The sequence below is a fragment of the Rhincodon typus genome, chromosome 14, assembly GCF_021869965.1.
Source record: "Rhincodon typus isolate 14 chromosome 14, sRhiTyp1.1, whole genome shotgun sequence".
NCBI lineage: Eukaryota > Metazoa > Chordata > Chondrichthyes > Orectolobiformes > Rhincodontidae > Rhincodon > Rhincodon typus.
Genome location: NC_063345.1, coordinates 32,678,261 through 32,695,965, shown reverse-complemented (window position 1 = coordinate 32,695,965; position 17,705 = coordinate 32,678,261). Strand labels below are relative to the sequence as shown.

The 17,705-nt window shown below is 39.4% G+C and overlaps 1 protein-coding gene across 4 annotated transcripts in view; it reads left to right on the top strand.

Annotated features, from left to right (window-relative positions):
- The window catches only part of si:ch211-200p22.4 (phosphatidylinositol-binding clathrin assembly protein), a 127,983-nt gene that overhangs the window by 70,015 nt on the left and 40,263 nt on the right, over positions 1-17,705 (top strand). For all 4 annotated transcript variants that reach the window (XM_048604935.1, XM_020511911.2, XM_048604934.1 and 1 more), the window contains one exon: positions 1,484-1,587. In XM_048604935.1, the coding sequence (XP_048460892.1) occupies positions 1,484-1,587 (104 nt within the window). The remainder of the gene's footprint in view (positions 1-1,483; positions 1,588-17,705) is intronic.

Below are 17,705 nucleotides of genomic sequence, written 5' to 3'. Positions count from 1 at the left end.
TTAATAACTCTTGACATTTTGAATATTTTTAATTAGATGATGTGAACAACTTGATTTGTGAAGCTTTGCAAAAAGAATCAGTTGCATTGAGCAACATCTTAATTGAGTACAATTTTTTGTTTTAAAATTCCACTAAATCTGGCACTCTGTGGCTGGGCATAGATGGAGGCCTTTCCCTGATCATTGCTGAAACCATGATGTGGAGATGCCAGTGTTGGACTGGAGTGGACAAAGTCAAAGCTCTCATAACACCAGGTTATTGTCTAACAGGTTGTTACCTTTTTGCTTCAATTCTGCATCTTATACCCTTTCTCTCTCACTGCACCTGAGGAAGGAGCTGAGCTCAAAAAGCTTGCGTTTTCAAATAAACCTGTCAGACTGTAACCTGAAGTTGTGATTTTTTTTTGACCATTACCAAAACAGCAGTGCAACAGTCACTGGCACTTGAACCAATCCTCTTTCTTCATATTTTGAAGACAAGCTGCTATTGATGTACCTCTGTCGTCTCTATAACTGTAAAAGGTCCACATAGAACACCTGTGCATGCAGTTCTCCTTCATGTAGCATTCTTTCCAAGATTTTTTCGAATGTTTTCTCACAGCCTTACAAGTGATTTGTGAAATGTCATTAATGATTCTCATCTGATTATCTGCAAAATACTCCAAATATTTTACTTGATTTAATTTATCCAAGTTATTAGCCCTATATTGTCAATTATTTTGGATATTCAGTAGATCACAAAGGAAATGGAGAAAATCACCAAGAATTGAATTGCACTACAGTCAGTTCTGATATAACATAGTTCAGTTCTCATGCGATCTCGGGTTATAAGAAAATCACGCAATAGCTGCACCATTTAAGCTAATAGGACTGGACTAGCGTTATAGCCAATAAAGATAACGAAAGTTCACATTCTACAAATAGTGGTCTAAATTCTTCAATTGCTTTAAAGTCAATTTGCATTGAGCAAACACGTGTTATAGCAGAACCGACTGTATTTACATTTAACTCCTTGTCTTAAACAGCTCTAATACTTTTCCAAAATTGGCCTTTTGTTTTGAAGAACCAAGGGGTCAGATATGCCCTGTTTAATTGGCTCCTACTGCACATTTTTAATCAGAAAGCCCTTTCATGTTGGTAGTGTACTGCTTATTGTCAACAGAACGTAACCTCTTCGGTGAAGGCAGGCGGAATCTGTATCTAGGATTTGAGGTTTTTTGGAAATTAGAACTAGTGATTGAAGGTGGTGCAAAACATGATACTTTGCAGTGAATCCAGTTTGCACCAACAATATACAAATAGGTTTTTCTTCCAAAAGTAATAGAACAAAAGTTGCACATTATGGTGTTCCATTTGAGTTCCACACTCCTGGCGTCCCAGTAACTATCTAGAAATGCCATCACCAACATTTTAGAAGTCTCGGGCAAAGGATTATCTTAGAAATCTTTGACGTTAATTTGGAACATTTTGATTTCTTGTCCAGCGCCCCTAACTTGTCCAATGATATCTTCAACCTCGAGTCGGCTTTTGTACCTACTGTACAGAGCACCCCAGCAATATCAACCTCAGTAGCTAACGCATGGGGAGGTAAGTTAACCCATTGTACTAAATAATTATTATTACGCTATTTTGCTTTCTCTTGGTGTGAGGTGAGCTTGATCTGTGGCTTGGCTGCAGTGTAATCAGCATTTTTTGCATCCGCTTCTTCCACTTTGGGTGAAAACTTTTGCTGGGTTTACAGTACAGAAGACTGAATTGAAAAATGTTAATTATCTATACTGCTCTCTTTCTGCTCGTTAATTTATAGGACATTTCGTAGACTAACATTTTTCCAGATTACTCTTAGTTCACAAAAACTATTTAGCAAAAATGATTTGACACCAATTCCTTATGCTGTTGGCATAGACAAGCAATTGATTGAAGTAAAAGACAAAATAGATATACTGGCTGTGTACATTGGCTGTATGTGATGAATGATGTCTCTCTGGGATCTGTACAGAGGCCTCAGCTTACGATATATTTATCAATGACTTTGAAAAAACAAAGGCTGTGTATCCATGTTTATTGACTGCATTAACTTGCAAAAGGATATTGATAAATTAAGTTAGTGTGATTGGTGTTGTGTCAGAGGCCATTCTCTTTAGATCCAAGAAAGATTGGATTATTTTACTGCATATTGGACAAACTCATGAGAGGTCCTCTGCTGCCACTTTTGGCCACGAAAGGTGTCCAATCTACTTCAAATTACCCTGGAAGAAGAAAGTATCATGAAAAATAGAGCACCAGGTAAAACTTTGCAATAAAACCATGAGTCATATTCTTCAAAAACAATGCTGCCATCAAAGAAAAACAAACATTCTACCTGCACACTAATGAATATTGTGGTTTCTGAATTTTAGTGCTGTATGATGTATGTAGGCTGCACACCCCAGCAGCTATGATGCAGAGGTTCTGGTGTTGGATTGGGGTGGACAAGGTCAGAAATCACACAACACCAGGTTATAGCCCAACAGGTTTATTTGAAAACACAAGCTTGCAGAGTGTAGCCCCTTCATCAGGTGAAGTGACAAAGAAGCACACAGAACAGAATTTATAAGTAAAAGATCAAAGGGTCACACAACTGATGAGCATGTATCAAACAAACCTAAGATGATGATAAATCTTTAATCATCTGGAAGGTTTTAATGAATCAATATGTATATGTAAATCCCTGAGTTTCTTTCAAGTCACTGCCCTGAGACAACTAAAGGCTTTATCAATGTAAAGAAGAGGTGACATTTTAGGTTAGACAATTTGTGTTAGGTGTGAGGCCTTGTTTAGATCCGAGCAGCTGGCAGACTATATCAAAGAGCGCATGCCTTTAACTGTTTTGCAGTGGGCTGCTGGCCTGTGCTTGCACACCTCAGAACATCATGTCCAACAGCAGAATTACATCCAAATATCAGACAGCTGCTAGACTGTTATGTGAATTCCAAAACTGCACACTATATACGGGATATGATTGCTTTGGAGAGGGTGTAGAGAAGATGTAACAGGATATTGCTGGGCTGGAGAGGTTTTGTTACGAAGAGACATTGGATAGACTTGGGTTGACTTTGGAGCAGAGGAGACTGAGGGGGAGACATGACTAACATGTATGAGATTTGAAGGGAATAGGCAGGGTAGATGGAAAGAAACTTTGCACTTGTTGGAGGGATCAGTGACCAGGGGCATAGAATAAGGGGTAAGAGGCTTAGAGGGGATTTGAGGAAAATTCTTTTCACGCAGAGGGTGGTGGGCATCCGGAACGCAGCCTGAAAGGGTGGTAGAGGCAGCAACCTTCAACAACAATTAAGTATTTAGATGTGCACTTGCGATGCCAAGGCTGTGGGCCAAGTGTTGAAAAAAATGGATTAGAACAGTTAGGTGGTTGTCTTTGACCAGTGCAGACTCAGTGAGTGAAAAGGCCTTTCTCTGGCCTGTAGACCTGTATCGCTCTAAGACTTCTTGTCTGTGATATTATGGTCCAGACCAAACCCTCTTCAGATTTATCAAAGGGATAGCTGAGACCCTAACTTACTTAAAGGCAAGTGTAAGGTGCTGTGTTCCAGATGTAATTCAATTGGTTATGCTATACGGCTTTAAGCAAAACACACTATGCTTACTCTACCGTTAAAATAAGAGCAAAGACAAATTGGTCTAATTTTAACTTTTATTGGAAAACTTAACAGAATAATAGGTTATTTAACGACTAAAAAGCAACTGTTTCGATGTAGTATCATCCCTTAAACATACCCTAGGCAAAGGCAAATTAAGTAAAGTTGTCTCGCATGCAATGATTCTCCAGTCCAGAAGAAACGAACATCAAGAGAAAATTCTGGCAGAGAGAGAAGTTGAGCATGTTGCAGTAGCAAACAAGTACAGAAAACTAAACTAAAACTCTGGTTCTGTGTGAACCTGATTCCACCCATTCATGGTGCTTCTGTTGTTCCAATTTTTCAAAAAAAAAAGCTCAAGACTTCACAAGCTACATTCTTTTATTGGCTTCAAACAGAACACATGACACCTCTGTCTCAACCTTTCTCATTATTTCAAAAAACCCAGGACAGAATGTACTACGTAAAGCCATTGTATCATCATATTCCTAAGAATTACACCAGAAACAAATTTAAAATTTGGTGGAGCTTACATATGCAAATAGATAACATTACAAGAAGCTATATATATTCTCTCAAAAGACCTTGCTTGTTGTGTACAAAAGGAATTTGTTCACACATTGCATGTTTTTCATTGAGTTTTGGAGACTGCCATTCCCTTTATTTCCCTATGGCGATGTCCTGGCCAGTCAGATCCTGGGTTGGGTTTAATCCGCTAATGAGATTTGGCATTTAACAATTCCTGATGCACCTCCATGCCAACGATGGTCCAACCAGTCAACACCCTCTTCACGTGCATTTTAAATTGTCCTTCCTTTTCAAAGCTTTGTTTCTTGTGTCCCAGTCCCAATGAGTGCAAAACAAATGCTTCAAATGGGAGATAGTAGGAACTGCAGATGCTGGAGAATCCGAGACAACAAGGTGCAGAGCTGGATGAACACAGCAGGCCAAGCAGCATCATAGGAGCAGGAAGGCTGATGTTTCGGGCCTAGACCCTTCATCAGAAATGCTTCAAGTGTGTTTCTTTTTAGCAATTATTTAAAATCCAAGAAGTTTAGGTGAGATACAGAGAGATTTAATGGTTTTGTGATTTAGTGGAATTTTGGAATAAAAGCAAAATACCATAGATTTTGGAAATTTGAAGTGTTGTACATGTTCAGCACATCTAGCAGCTTCTGTACAGAAAGTAATAACGGTTTGAATCTAATGTAACTTCAGAATTGAAGAGAGAAATATGACGAGTTTTATGCTGTTGAAAGAGGGGAAAGTAAGTTCTTGGAAAGGGTAGCAGACAGGAGAGGGTAAATGAAGATCTCATGCATCAAGAGGTAAAGAAACTGCGTTAGTCCAGCGGAAAGTGTTAATGGCACCTCTGAAAACAGGTGAAAACAAGATACAATCTGCCACCTGGCCAAATAAAATCAAAACAAAAGATTAGTTCATGCTCTGTTGAATGCAGCAGGTTATAAAGTGATTAATTGGAACGTGAGGTGTGTTTCTTGAGCTTGTTTGAACTTCATTGGAACACTGCAGCAGGTTGAGTACAAAATTGAACATGAGAACAAGGTGCTGAATTACAACGATAAGTGACTATAAGTTTCAAGCTATGCTTGCAGACTAAGTGAAATGTTCCGCAAAGCAGTTATCCTGTCTGTATTTGGTGTCTCCAGTGTGAAGAAAAACGCATTGTGCACAGTAAATACAATATAATCATACAATAGAATCCTGACAGTGCAGAAACAGACCATTCAACAATGAATAGCATCCCACCCACAACCAGCCCCCTGTCCTATCCATTTGACCTTTGAATTTAACACAGTTAATCCACCTACCTTGCATGACCAATCCACCTAACCTCCACATCTTAAGACTGTGGAAGGAAACAGGATCACCTGGTGGAAATCCACGTAGAAATGGGGAGAATGTGAACACAGACTTTCAGCCTTGGGTGGTGACTTCGAGCCCGGGTCCCTGGCACTGAGGCAGCAGTACTAACCACTGACCCACTATCTCAGCCACAGCTGAGCCAACTGTGCTGCCCATGATAGTCCAAATTGAAAGAAATACAAGTAAATTGCTGCTTCACCCAGAAAGAATATTTGGACTATGAGCTTCTGACTGCTTTGGTGGGGAATGGAGATGCTCTAAGCTCTCTACTACCTTGAACAGAGGCCCAAACGGTCCCTTTTTACGACCATTGTCCTACCTCCACTGACTTTTTTTTTGTTTCATCAAACAACTTCTCTTTTAGCTTGTCTCCTTTTCCTACAAATAAAACGTGTTGATGTGGTTGGTATGTGTCCTAGTTGTGCCAGTCAGCCACTCACTTTGCCTTTCATTCTATGACATCTTTATCTAATCTCCTCTTCTTCCCTCTAGCCTAATGCAGGTTTGTTTTTTTTTTTTGCTGTTACTCCCCTCTCCTCTTTCAACAGCATAAAATTCCATAAAATGTGGAGCTAGAGAAGCACAGCAGGTCAGACAGCATCGGAGGAGTAGGAAAGTTGACGTTTCAGGTCTCGACCTTTCTTCATGGCCCTGATGAATTAGCAATTTATATAGAAAAACCAAAGAATATAGATGCTGGAAATCAGAAACAAAAAAAAAACAAATGCTGGAAAAACTCCAAGTCTAGCAGAATCTGTGGAGAGAAAGCAGTGATAATGTTTCGGGTCTAGTGACACCCCAGCTGCCAGATCTGCTGAGGTTTTCCAGCGATTTCTGTTTTTTTGTGACGTTTGTATAGTCTCCTTTTCAAAGCTAAGATGTCCCCAAAGCGCAACACAGCAAATGAAATACTTTTGAAATGTATTTACAATGTCAATACCATGCAAGGCAGAAGTCAGTTTTGAAGTTAGTGGAAAAGAAAACCACTGATTTTGGACTAATACAGACTACTAGTTGAGTACTATTTCCTTTCACGTTACTGACAAAGAACAATTTTACACTGTCACCTCTATTTTTACATAGAATACGATAATTCTTTCTCACTAACCTAATATATAGTTAAGATCCAATGCAGTATAAATAGTGTAGAAGCAGCATCCAACTGAATGAACATATGAACAATTAATGACTCACTAAGCCAGAATGTTGGTTTGGTGCGGTTTGTAGAATCCGGGTTTGAATTTCAACTGGAAATCTTTTTTTTTTTTTTGTTTAAGATTAATCTATAATTATTTTTGATAATTAATTGAGATTTGCCTCCTCACTGATGAGGCAAAGTGGGGAGCTTTCACTGTTTGGAACAACTGAAAGTACTCTTTTAAATTGAGAACTGACAGGTGATAATTATTTCAAAATTGCTGTCACAAGACAGAAACAACAGCGCCATCAGTCAAGTTTTTTTTCTTTTGGACTCATTGTGATCTTGATCTTTGCTACTAAATCCTCTGAACACAGATTTTGATCCCAGGTGAAATCTTGAAATTCATTTACCTCTTCAGGAAAAATAAGACAAATTTTGCAAAACTTGCATACCTCAGATTTGCATGCTTAACTTGTAACACAAATATTTTGCAATCCATAATAATAAGACAAAGTTGAGACTTCCATTGTCTTAGGTCACTTAGTTACTCAATGGCTGAAAGTTTTTTTTTTTCCACGAAAGCTTTGTACTTTTTCCTGTAGCCAGAGCACTGCTATTTAGGTCCCACCTGCTCTAGAGGTGTGTAATAGCATCTCTGACCAAGCAGATATTTTCTAATCAGTAACAGGATTGCGCTAAAGAAGTGGCATAGATTTGTAAAGGGAATGCGATACAATTATATGTACTTGTTCAGAAATAAATTTGTGATACTGTAAATATGTAAATTACACTTATTTTATGAAACAAAACTCAAGTAGCCTTTTCCCATATGTTATCATAACTTGTTTCTTGATTTTTGGTGAGATTGCATACTTGAAGTATACTTGTTTAATCTGTATGTTATAGAAAACTTCATAAATATGTGTAAAGTCCAAGCAAGGGATTTGAATTTTGGGGATAAATTTGCCACATACCAATTGAACACTGACAATCACTGATTCCTGGCACAACGCATGAAGCAATAACTACAGTCTGCATCATGTTGGGTTTTGGTAGTAAAGTGAGCAAAACGAAGAAAGGAGAAACTTGATGCATAGTTATCAACTTGCACTCCAGCAGCCTCTAACCCGGCAGTGAATTGAAATCTACTTATGGGGATTAAGTGTCTGGAGTACATTATGAACTCGATCCGTTGAACTCTTGAAGATCATATGTTAATATATACTACAATATTGAGGGTTGCCTAGCTCAGTTGTGGGTTCAATTCTTGCACAATCTGACTTCCCCATGAAGGGGATAACAAGGTGCAGAGCTGGATGAACACAGCAGGCCAAGCAGCATCAGAGGAGCAGGAAGGCCCTCCTTCAGGAAAAAAAAAAGAGGGAGGAGGGTAACTTCTTCAGGGTAGGCATCCTCAGAAGAAGCTTCGCAGTGGGGTTAAAATTATTTCAGAGATAGCAGGAACTGCAGATGCTGGAGAATCTGAGATAACAAGGTGCAGAGCTGGATGAACACAGCAGGCCGAGCAGGAAGGCTGACGCTTCGGGCCTAGACCCTTCTGAAGGTGCCTACCCTGAAGAAATTACCCTCCTCCGTCTTTTTTTTTCTGAAGAAGGGTCTAGGCCTGAAGCGTCAGTATTCCTGCTCCTCTGATGCTGCTTGGCCTGCTGTGTTCATCCAGCTTTGCACCTTGTTATCTCAGATTCTCCAGCATCTGCAGTTCCTGCTATCTCTGAAACAATTTTAACCCCTTTTACCATGAAGGACTCTTTCTCAACCTCCCCCCTCACCTGAGGCATGGCGACCCTCAGGTCAAACCACCACCAGTCATCTGTCTCTAATGAGAAGACTTAAGACTGGTAAGATTATCGTGACTTTAACTTGCCTTACTACAATAATACCACTTTTTAAAAAATTATAAGATAATCCTCAAGTGCAGACAGTCCTTTTAATATAGATTTAATGACAATACCAATGGAATGTTTCCGCACCAATGTAATGCGGAAGAGTGTTCAATTTCCCTGTGGATTAATATTTACGTGTTTCAAAAATTCAAGAACATTAGAATTTCCTCTCGTTCGTCCCCGGTGCAGTTAGAATCCTTAGTGTGGAAACAGACCATTTGACGCAACAAGTCAACATCGACTCTCCGCAGAGTATCCCACCAAGACTTACCCCCCCCACCCATCCCTGTAATTCTGCGAGTTTAACCGATGCCGAGCATATGTACATTTAATGCCCTGTTCCATTGTGATTTTGGTGGCAAAGTGCATTCAGTCAAGCTGGAAGGTGGTGTGTGTGGTCCCTCCCCATACCGATTTAAGTTCTTGAAAGGAGGGACCGCTCCGTGCCCCAACTCGCCACCACTGGACTTCCCACAACAGCAGCTAGAGAATTCTGTGTGAGATACTTGGAAAGTAAATCCTGTCCAAATGCTTGTGGTATTCCCGTGTGAACAGACAGGGTCATCCATTTCAAAGGCACTCAGTGCCTGATCAACCAATGTGGCGGGTGGGGAGGTTTGGCATAGTGATTCCCTGCCCTTGCTGCAGATGGCCATCCTTCCCTTCTTGGTTGTGAGTCAACTTTTGAGATGGCTTGAAACATACCTGAGTGAGTTTTATGTCATGGTTCTTTAAGTGATAACTTAAGTGCTTGCGTTGTTTTGTTTTGACATTGACACAGAATCAAGTAGTTTGAGCTGTAATGAAGCTTAGTTTTCATCCATGGTGTCCAAACGTGATACGATTGTGTTTACATTTTTTAAAATGTTTTATGATATAGTGCAGGACATTGTGCTCTTTTAGTCTATTGCTTGAGGCTTGCATTGCCAGAACTGTGTTTTTAATACAAAATGATTGCTTGAATTAAGCATGTACTTTGAAAAGTTGTTACAACCAATTTCCAAATTTGCTTATTTTGAATTGTTTTTGATGTTTTTGAAATTTGACCCAACCTGAATTTATTTGACTTAGTTAGCAGTCTGATGTTTAGCTTCAATTCTAATGCAGCTTTCTCCTTTTTCATGCCCGTGACAATGTTCTGTTTGAAACCAAACTGTTATCTGCAGTAGAATTTGCACAAGAGGACAGTAAAATTAGACCTCCTTTTTCATTGCTTCCAGTTTAAGTTTGTTTTTAAGGATTACGTTTGCACCTGTTCCCATCAAATTTTATGTATTATACAAATGCAAGTTCTGTTGAATGGCATTTGAAAATTATGATTGTAATATATTTCCTCTCTTCCTTCAACCACCTCACCAAAGGAAGTTTTTCCATACTAGCATACAGATCTCTAACTCGGGTCATTGGTGTGTTTGATCCACGCTTTCCTCACTACAATAAGCAGAAAGCAGAGAAAGATGAAAAATGAAGTTGAAAAACTTTTCAAAAACATGACCATCCAATTCATCCCTTCTAAGGCCCTGAAAACCTTCTTGCCTTTTCTCCCTGTTCCCATCTAAATTTGATCTTCCAGTGTTAAATTTTCTTCTTTCTCATACTTGCTGTCATTTGGAATTTAGATCTTCTGGTTAGGAGTAAGTATCTTGTCATATTTTTGAAATATTTAAGCTTTTAACCTGGATGAATGTTATCTAAATATGTATATACTATAAGCAGGTTTGTGAAGTATAAATATCTGAAATACGTTTTTGAAGAGCAGTGGATCAGCATGGACTCCACTGAAATACTTCTGAAGATTAAGCTACTGTATGCACAGCTGTTAAATTACCACATTTGAAATTATTACTGAATTTTAATTAGATTTTGAGTGCCTTGTCTGTGTTAACTTTAGTAAATGTAAAAACCATTAGAAAATTGGGAGCAATTAAGATTGAGTGGTTGAACAGTGTGGATGCTGATAAGGAGGAAGCTTTTGTTTAATTGTTCAATTCATTCAATTTTATTGAAGTTGCCCTTGATGCGCACAGGATGGTATGTTTTGAAACTTTCAATTTTCACTTTGGTTCAAACTGATTCAAAATTAAGTCTCCAAATTTTGTGAAATCCATTAGAGATATGAGAGTTCAGTTTTGATAAAATGCAGGTGGGAAATTGTTAAATATCCAGACAAATGTATGCTGTACTTGGTTTCATTACAGTTACATTCTTCAGCTATTCAATGTTCCAGGTTAGGGTGTTTATATGCATGTCTGTGTATACAGAAGATTTAAGAATTCTATTGCTTGCAGGCCCAAAGAGAGAATGATCATGTCTAAATAGCTGCTGCTGCTAGGAATGTCACTGCTTTATTGCTTTTTATCACCACGTGGTTACAATTGGTTCCTATCAAATGTCTCTTTTTCTATCTATTAGACCCATTTTCTGCCTCTGATGGTTGCATTGACTCTGTCGTTTGGATGTATTTGACATGCAACCTCTTGAAGATGTGGTAAAAGCCACAATTGCATCTAATGCTGCTTCAAAGCAGACATTGGCCCACCATTTTAGCGGTAAAGGGGAATTCTTGCACATTCTTTTGCTTAATCCAAGTCTCATTAATACAGATTTGTGTAAAAGATATACCCCGTTGCTAACTTGATCAGATGTTTTGATTTTTTTCAGCTGGCTGTTTAATGAAAAGTCACTGCCTGTTTAAGTTCCCAAAATATGATACCGAAAAACCTAAATGGGAGATGCACCAATTATAAAATGCACATCCAATCCTTGATGGTTTCACATTGTCAGTTAAAATTTAAGCATTCCAATTGAGAATTTGATTGACCAGAACTGTAGTTTTACTGAAAGTTGTTCAGCCAATTTCCAGCATTTGTTTGCAAAGTTACCTGGACTCATTTGGGAAGAATTCCAGGTTCCATTGGTGAGCTAGATTGGCTGATAAATTATCTATTAAACTGTGACTTGATTCACATTTTCATAATCGAGGCCTCCAGAGATCATTGGTTCAAAACTTCCAGGTACATTTGTTTCATCTTGGTCCATTTTTAGGGACTCCTTTAGGATTTGTTACTAATTAGTTTTTCACTACTTGTTCTGGATGGCCGACAGATGTCAGAAGCACCTAAAGAGTGCATGGTGAGCAATACAGTGTTATTAAAATTTAAGTGCATCACCTCTAGTCTTTGACCACAATCTGAATGCACATTTTGCCCATTAAACAGTTGTTTCAGAAATCAAAAGATGGAATGTTTCAGTAACTTTTTTTTTGCCTCTGTCTCATAGTTTCAAAGACATTTACAGCGCAGAAGGAGCCTTTTCAGCCCATTGTGCCAGCATTTCTGGTCAATAAAGATCGGACTACACTGATCCCATACCCCTAGAAGCTTGGCTCCTCAAGTGAAAATCTAAATAGTGTCAAAATAGTGTGAGAGTTTCTGACTCAACTATCCTTTCAAGCAATTAAATCCAGACACCCACTACACTCTGGTTGATAAAGTGTCTACTTAACTCTCCTCTTAGCCTCTACATTTTATCTTAGATCTATGCCCCCTAGTTTCTATCCATCCTTATCTATTGCCCTCGTATAACAACCTTATATACCTCTATCACCATGTCAACCTTTTGCTGTTTCAAGGAAAACACGCACAGCATATCCAATCTTTCCTCACAGCTCAGACCCTCCAGCCTGGGCAGCATCCTGGTGAATCTCCTCTGCAACTTCTCTCATGTAATCTCATCTTTCCATAAATGTAGTGACTAGACTGCATGCAGTACTCCAGTTGTAGCCTAACCAGTGTTTTATACAGTCCCAACAGAACCTCCCTGCTTTTGAATTCTGTGCCCTGGCCAATAAAGGCAAGTATCCCATACACCGCCTTAACCACCTTATGTACCTTCCTTGTTATCTTCAGGGATCTTTAGGTATGCACAACAAGGTCCCTTTGATCTTTAGTATTTTCAAGCTCCTACCATTTTGTAGTGTAATCACTTGCCATTTGTTAGCTCTCCCCAAGAGCATTGCTTTATACTTTTCTAGATCGAATTCTATTTCCCATTGCTTGTTCCCACCTGAGCAGTTGTTGATATCCTCTTGCAGTTTACGGCTATCCTCCCACCATTTACCACCCTACCTGTTTGAGTGTCATCTACACGTTTCTTGTTCATATCCCTTGTGTTTATGTCAAAATTGTTAATGTACATCAGAAACCGCAAAGGCCGCAGCACTGAGCTCTGCGGAGCCCCACCAGAAACAGATGGCCTGTCACACAAACAGTACTCCCCCTCTCATTCCTGCCGCTGTTATTTTTGGGCCCATTGTGCCACTTTGCCTTGGATCCCATGGGCTCTTACTTTCTTGACCAGTCTGTAATTAGGTACCTTATCAAAAACCTTGCTAAAGTCTATGTCATTCATATCAAATGGATTATTCTCCTCCACCTCCTGGTAACCTCCCTCAAATGTGACAAGCATGACCTTCCCTTAGCAAATCCATGCTGACTATTTCAGATTAATCCATGTCTCTCCAAGTGTAAATGTATTCTGTCCCTTAGAATTCTTTCTAATAACTTCCCTAACAGCAAGGTTATATTGACTAGCCAGTAATTTCCCCAAGTGGGTCGTTTTGGGTTTTCTTTCTTTTCCCCAGCCAATATTTTACTATGCACCATCTTAGCTCGCCAAATTTCCTTATTAAAATCCCCCCCCAGCAGTGTTTATACTCCTCCAGGGACTCTGTCGTATTGAACCTTCGATATTTGCCACAAGAACCTAATCCTAGCCTTCATGTCCTTTTTGATATGCAGGGTTCTGTGGTTTTGGGCCCACCCTTTGTCTTATAGGTGCATATTTGCCTTGTACTCTGTTTCTTCCTTGAATATCTCCCACTGTTGTGACATAGTTTTATCTGCAAGTAGCTGCTTCAGTCCACTTGTGTCAAATCATATCTTAGTAATATTAGCCTTTTCCAAGTTTAAAACTTTTATTCCTGACCCATTTTTATTGTTTTGCAAAACTATCCTAAATTTAATTTAGAAATAGTGACTATCTGTCCTAATGGTATGCCTTCCATGTGCCTTATTAGGTCCAGAACTACTGCTCCCTTGTTTGGCTTCCTACATATGGGCTAAGAAAAGTTCTCCAGGATGCAACTTAAGAATTTTGCTCCCTCCCTTGCATGCTTAAATTATCCCAGGTAATATATGAATAGTTACTATCACCACCTTTATTATTATTGCACTTTTTTCTGAAATTTGATTACATATTTGAACCCCTACCACTTCCTGACTGTTTGGGGAGGCCAATGGTCTACATGCAAAGCATGTTTGCCCTTTTTTTTTTTTTTTTTTTGTTTTTTTGCTTCTACCTATCTTGCCTCATTTGATGCTCCTTCCAAGATATTATCTCTCCTTCCGGCTATAATTCATCCTTTTGACCAATCTTGTGACCACCCCAAACCCCACCCCATATCCTCCGTCTAGCTCATCAGATTAACCTGTTATCAGGAATGCAGAGCTGTCAATCCTGCCCATCTTTCAGATAAGTCTCTCATTCCTCAGGCTCCTTGCTTAAAATATATTTCACTCAGCCTTTGCTAAACTCTCTTTCTTCTTTCTTTGTCTGGCTTGTTTGCTGAGCCTTCCAGATTTGCTCACTAGTGTTTTAACATTAATTCCATCTTGGCTTCTCGCTCCTCTAACTGCTTGCCATTATCCCAGACTCCTGCCGATCTAATTTAGATCTACCTCAACAGTATTAGCAAATCTCCCTGCAACCTGAACAAGGATGTTGATCCCTTTCCACTGTAGATGTAACGCATCCAAAATGTACAGGTTGCACCTCCCTGAGAAAATGATCTGCCAATCAGTACAAGCAGGGAATCTAGAGCTCTTGTGTGTATTTGACAGTGTTTATTTTGCATTATTTTGGGTGAAGAATCTCATTCTAATCTAATGCAGTTATAATTGTAAGAAAACTGGCTTGACTTGTTCTACAATAGTGATGAATTATCTGTGCTCGCCATTATTACATGGTAAATTGGGCAATGAATTTGACCACTTGTACATGCACATATAAACACCTATATCTGGAAGCTGTCTGTTTTGACCTACTTCTCCGCAAGCTTTGCTCTAACAGTGTCACATGGAGGTACATGAAAAGCAGTCCGTCTCCACTGGGTACTAAAGGTGCCAGAAAAAAATGGATTTATTCTAACTTAACTTTTAACAATGAGTTCAGTCTCCATTGCTATCAAACAAACTCTCTGGCACTGAAAATTCACTTTTACAAGCATAGAATCTTGTTTAGATTCCATTTACTTAACTCACTAAAGGGCTACGCTCTGAAGGCTTGTGATTTCAAATAAACCTATTGGACTATTACCTGGTGTCATGTGATTTCTGACCTTGTCCACCCCAGTCCAACACCGGCACCTCCATATCTTAGATTTTGTTGCTGGAATTTTTTTTTTAAATGAATAACTTTAACTTTATTTTACTTTTACCTTTTCTGTCTCCCAATTCTTTTATCTTGCTCATTCTTTCTGAATCTCATTCTCTTTTTACACAATTTAACATTTGAATGAAGAGTTCTAACTTACACTTTCTCGTTTAGATACTGTGTACCTCAGCAACTCAAAATACATAGGGCAGTGAGTGATTCTTACATTGAAAAGCCCCTGTGTGCCTGCAAAAATTCAGTCATTGGGTGACCAATTGAAGGAAGTTACCTAGAAAGTAGGAGACGCAGAATCTGAGAGGAGCTGCCCTCCAGTCGATAGTTCTGTTTCTACTGCTTTTCACCAATCACAAATTCCCTTTCTCCCATGCTTGGTGCTCTTCCACAGTCTGACCTTGTGAGGAGCAAGGGTGGGTGAAGGATGACCTGTGATTTGAGGGGCTGGAGGATTTGCCCTAGGCCCACCAAGCAGCAAAATTTCAGAGGCAGGAGCAGCATACTTTTTGGAGGAGATTACTCATTGAGCCTGAGTCTCGTGTGTTCACTGATCTCATGGAGTAGAACCCGAGTATTGGCTGGGAAGATGGAGAACAGAATCCAAGTGAGGAGGGGAATGTGTGCAGACCCACAGTGTTGGGGGATAAGGGGAAGTGAAGCAAATCAGAGTGTCAGATGGGAGGAGGTGTTGAGCAGATGGCGGTGGTTTGAAGCAGAGTCTATGTTGGCTGGGAAGGGGACAGAACACCATACTGGATGTCAGTTGATTCGCGAATGATTGGAAGGTTGTTACCACAAATCTTTATTCATTGTGTAACTTTATCCATTGGAGCTGTAATCATATGTATTATTCAACACGCTGAGAGGAAAGGGCAGACAGGTGAGCTTTCAGTAAAGGTGAGGAAATCTGCTAAGGCTTAAATGTATTTTATGCATAGAAGTGAAGTAAACACAGGTGGATGATCTGCAAATAATGTTTACCTAGACCAACATCGTGCATTCAGTATGGTTTTAAGGAAGCTATTTATGAATTGTATTTTCCTAGTTACAGCAATCATAATTCCTAGAAAATTAGCATTACTATTGCATATTTTTTACACAATGTTTGCATTCAGTTATTTATTTTGGTGAATGCAAAAAAGATATGGAGTAGGAGAGATGTATAATAAATTAAAATATTATTTATAGATTCCAAATTAAAAGATTTAATAATCTTTATGTATCAATGTTTGCAATCTGTTATTTGTACTATTTTCATCTGTTTAAAGAAGCTGCCCACAAAACGCAACATGAGCACAACTGCATCATCTATTGAAAGAGCTTATGAAATGATAAAGGACCCCTGAAAACAAAAATATAGCCCCAAAAATCAAAGTATCCCTCAGTCTTTAGAGGAGCCTTAAAAATAATTTGATCCTTGTGCTTCATTCCAACCTATTAAATAAGAGACACAGTTGCTGGAGCTGTTTGCTCTTACAGATCCCCTGTAGTTGGACCCATGATTCATCAGACTTACTGGTGCTGTTTTAAAAGCTCACAGAGCCTGTGGGCAGCTGTAGGTATACAACTGTAGGTATGAAAAAAATAACAAAGAACTGTGGATGCTGCAAATCAGAAACGAAATGAGAGATTACTGGAAAAAACTAAGCATGTCTGTCAACTTTGTTTTTTTAAATAGAATCCCTGCAGTGTGGAAACAGGCCCTTCAACACAACAAGTCCACACTGACCCTCGGAGCATCCTGCCCAGACCCATCCCTCTTTCACCCACCTAATCTACGCATCCCTGAACACTACGGGCGATTTAGCATGGCCAATCCACCTAGCCTGCACATCTTTGGACTGTGGGAGGAAACCGGAGCAAACCCACGCAGACACAGGGAGAATGTGCAAACTCCACGCAGACAGTCGCCCAAGGCTGGGATCAAACCTGGGTCCCTGGTGCTGTGAGGCAGCAGTGCTAGCCACTGTGCTGCCTCATCTGTGAAAAAACAGCGTTAACATTCTGGGTCCAATGACCCATCAGAATTCAAGCACCTGTTCATTTACTGCTGACAGCAAAATCTCTGCTATTATATAATTTATTTGAAAGTACAGTAGTGTATATTTTCAACAGCTCCTCACATCTAAGTTAATATCTGATTTAAATTAAGGAAAATAAACTGAGTGCTAAGAAGGGAAAGGGAAAATTGTGGAAGCTTAGAATAGTGGAATAAAAAGCATGGTATTAGATCGGCAGAAAAATGAAAAGCCAAAAGAACTGACTGTGAAGTTCCAGAGACCACTGGACTAGTGGTTGAGTGTGGAGCCACTACTGGTACATTGGAAGAAACGCAGACATACGATTAGAATGGGATGAAGCCTTTGAAACATTTGAAAGTGAGGCTGAGATATTAGAGGTCCAGGGATCAAAGACCGAACGTGGTAATGAAGTTGAATGAAGGCACAAGCAGCAACATTTTGGATGAGTTGAAATTTCATATAGGATTGAGACAGGGAAATTGGTTAAGAATTTGAATCTCTTTCAGATTCAACATAGAGTGAGGCTTAAGAGAAGATGATGTAGTTGCCAAGGTAGGCTTGTAATAGAAAAAAAGCCTGATAACAGGTAGATGTGCTTGAGGCAAAAACGCAGCTGATTGGAGTCAAATTCTCCATTTCATAAGTGGCTGCAGTGTAGCCTCCTAATGCA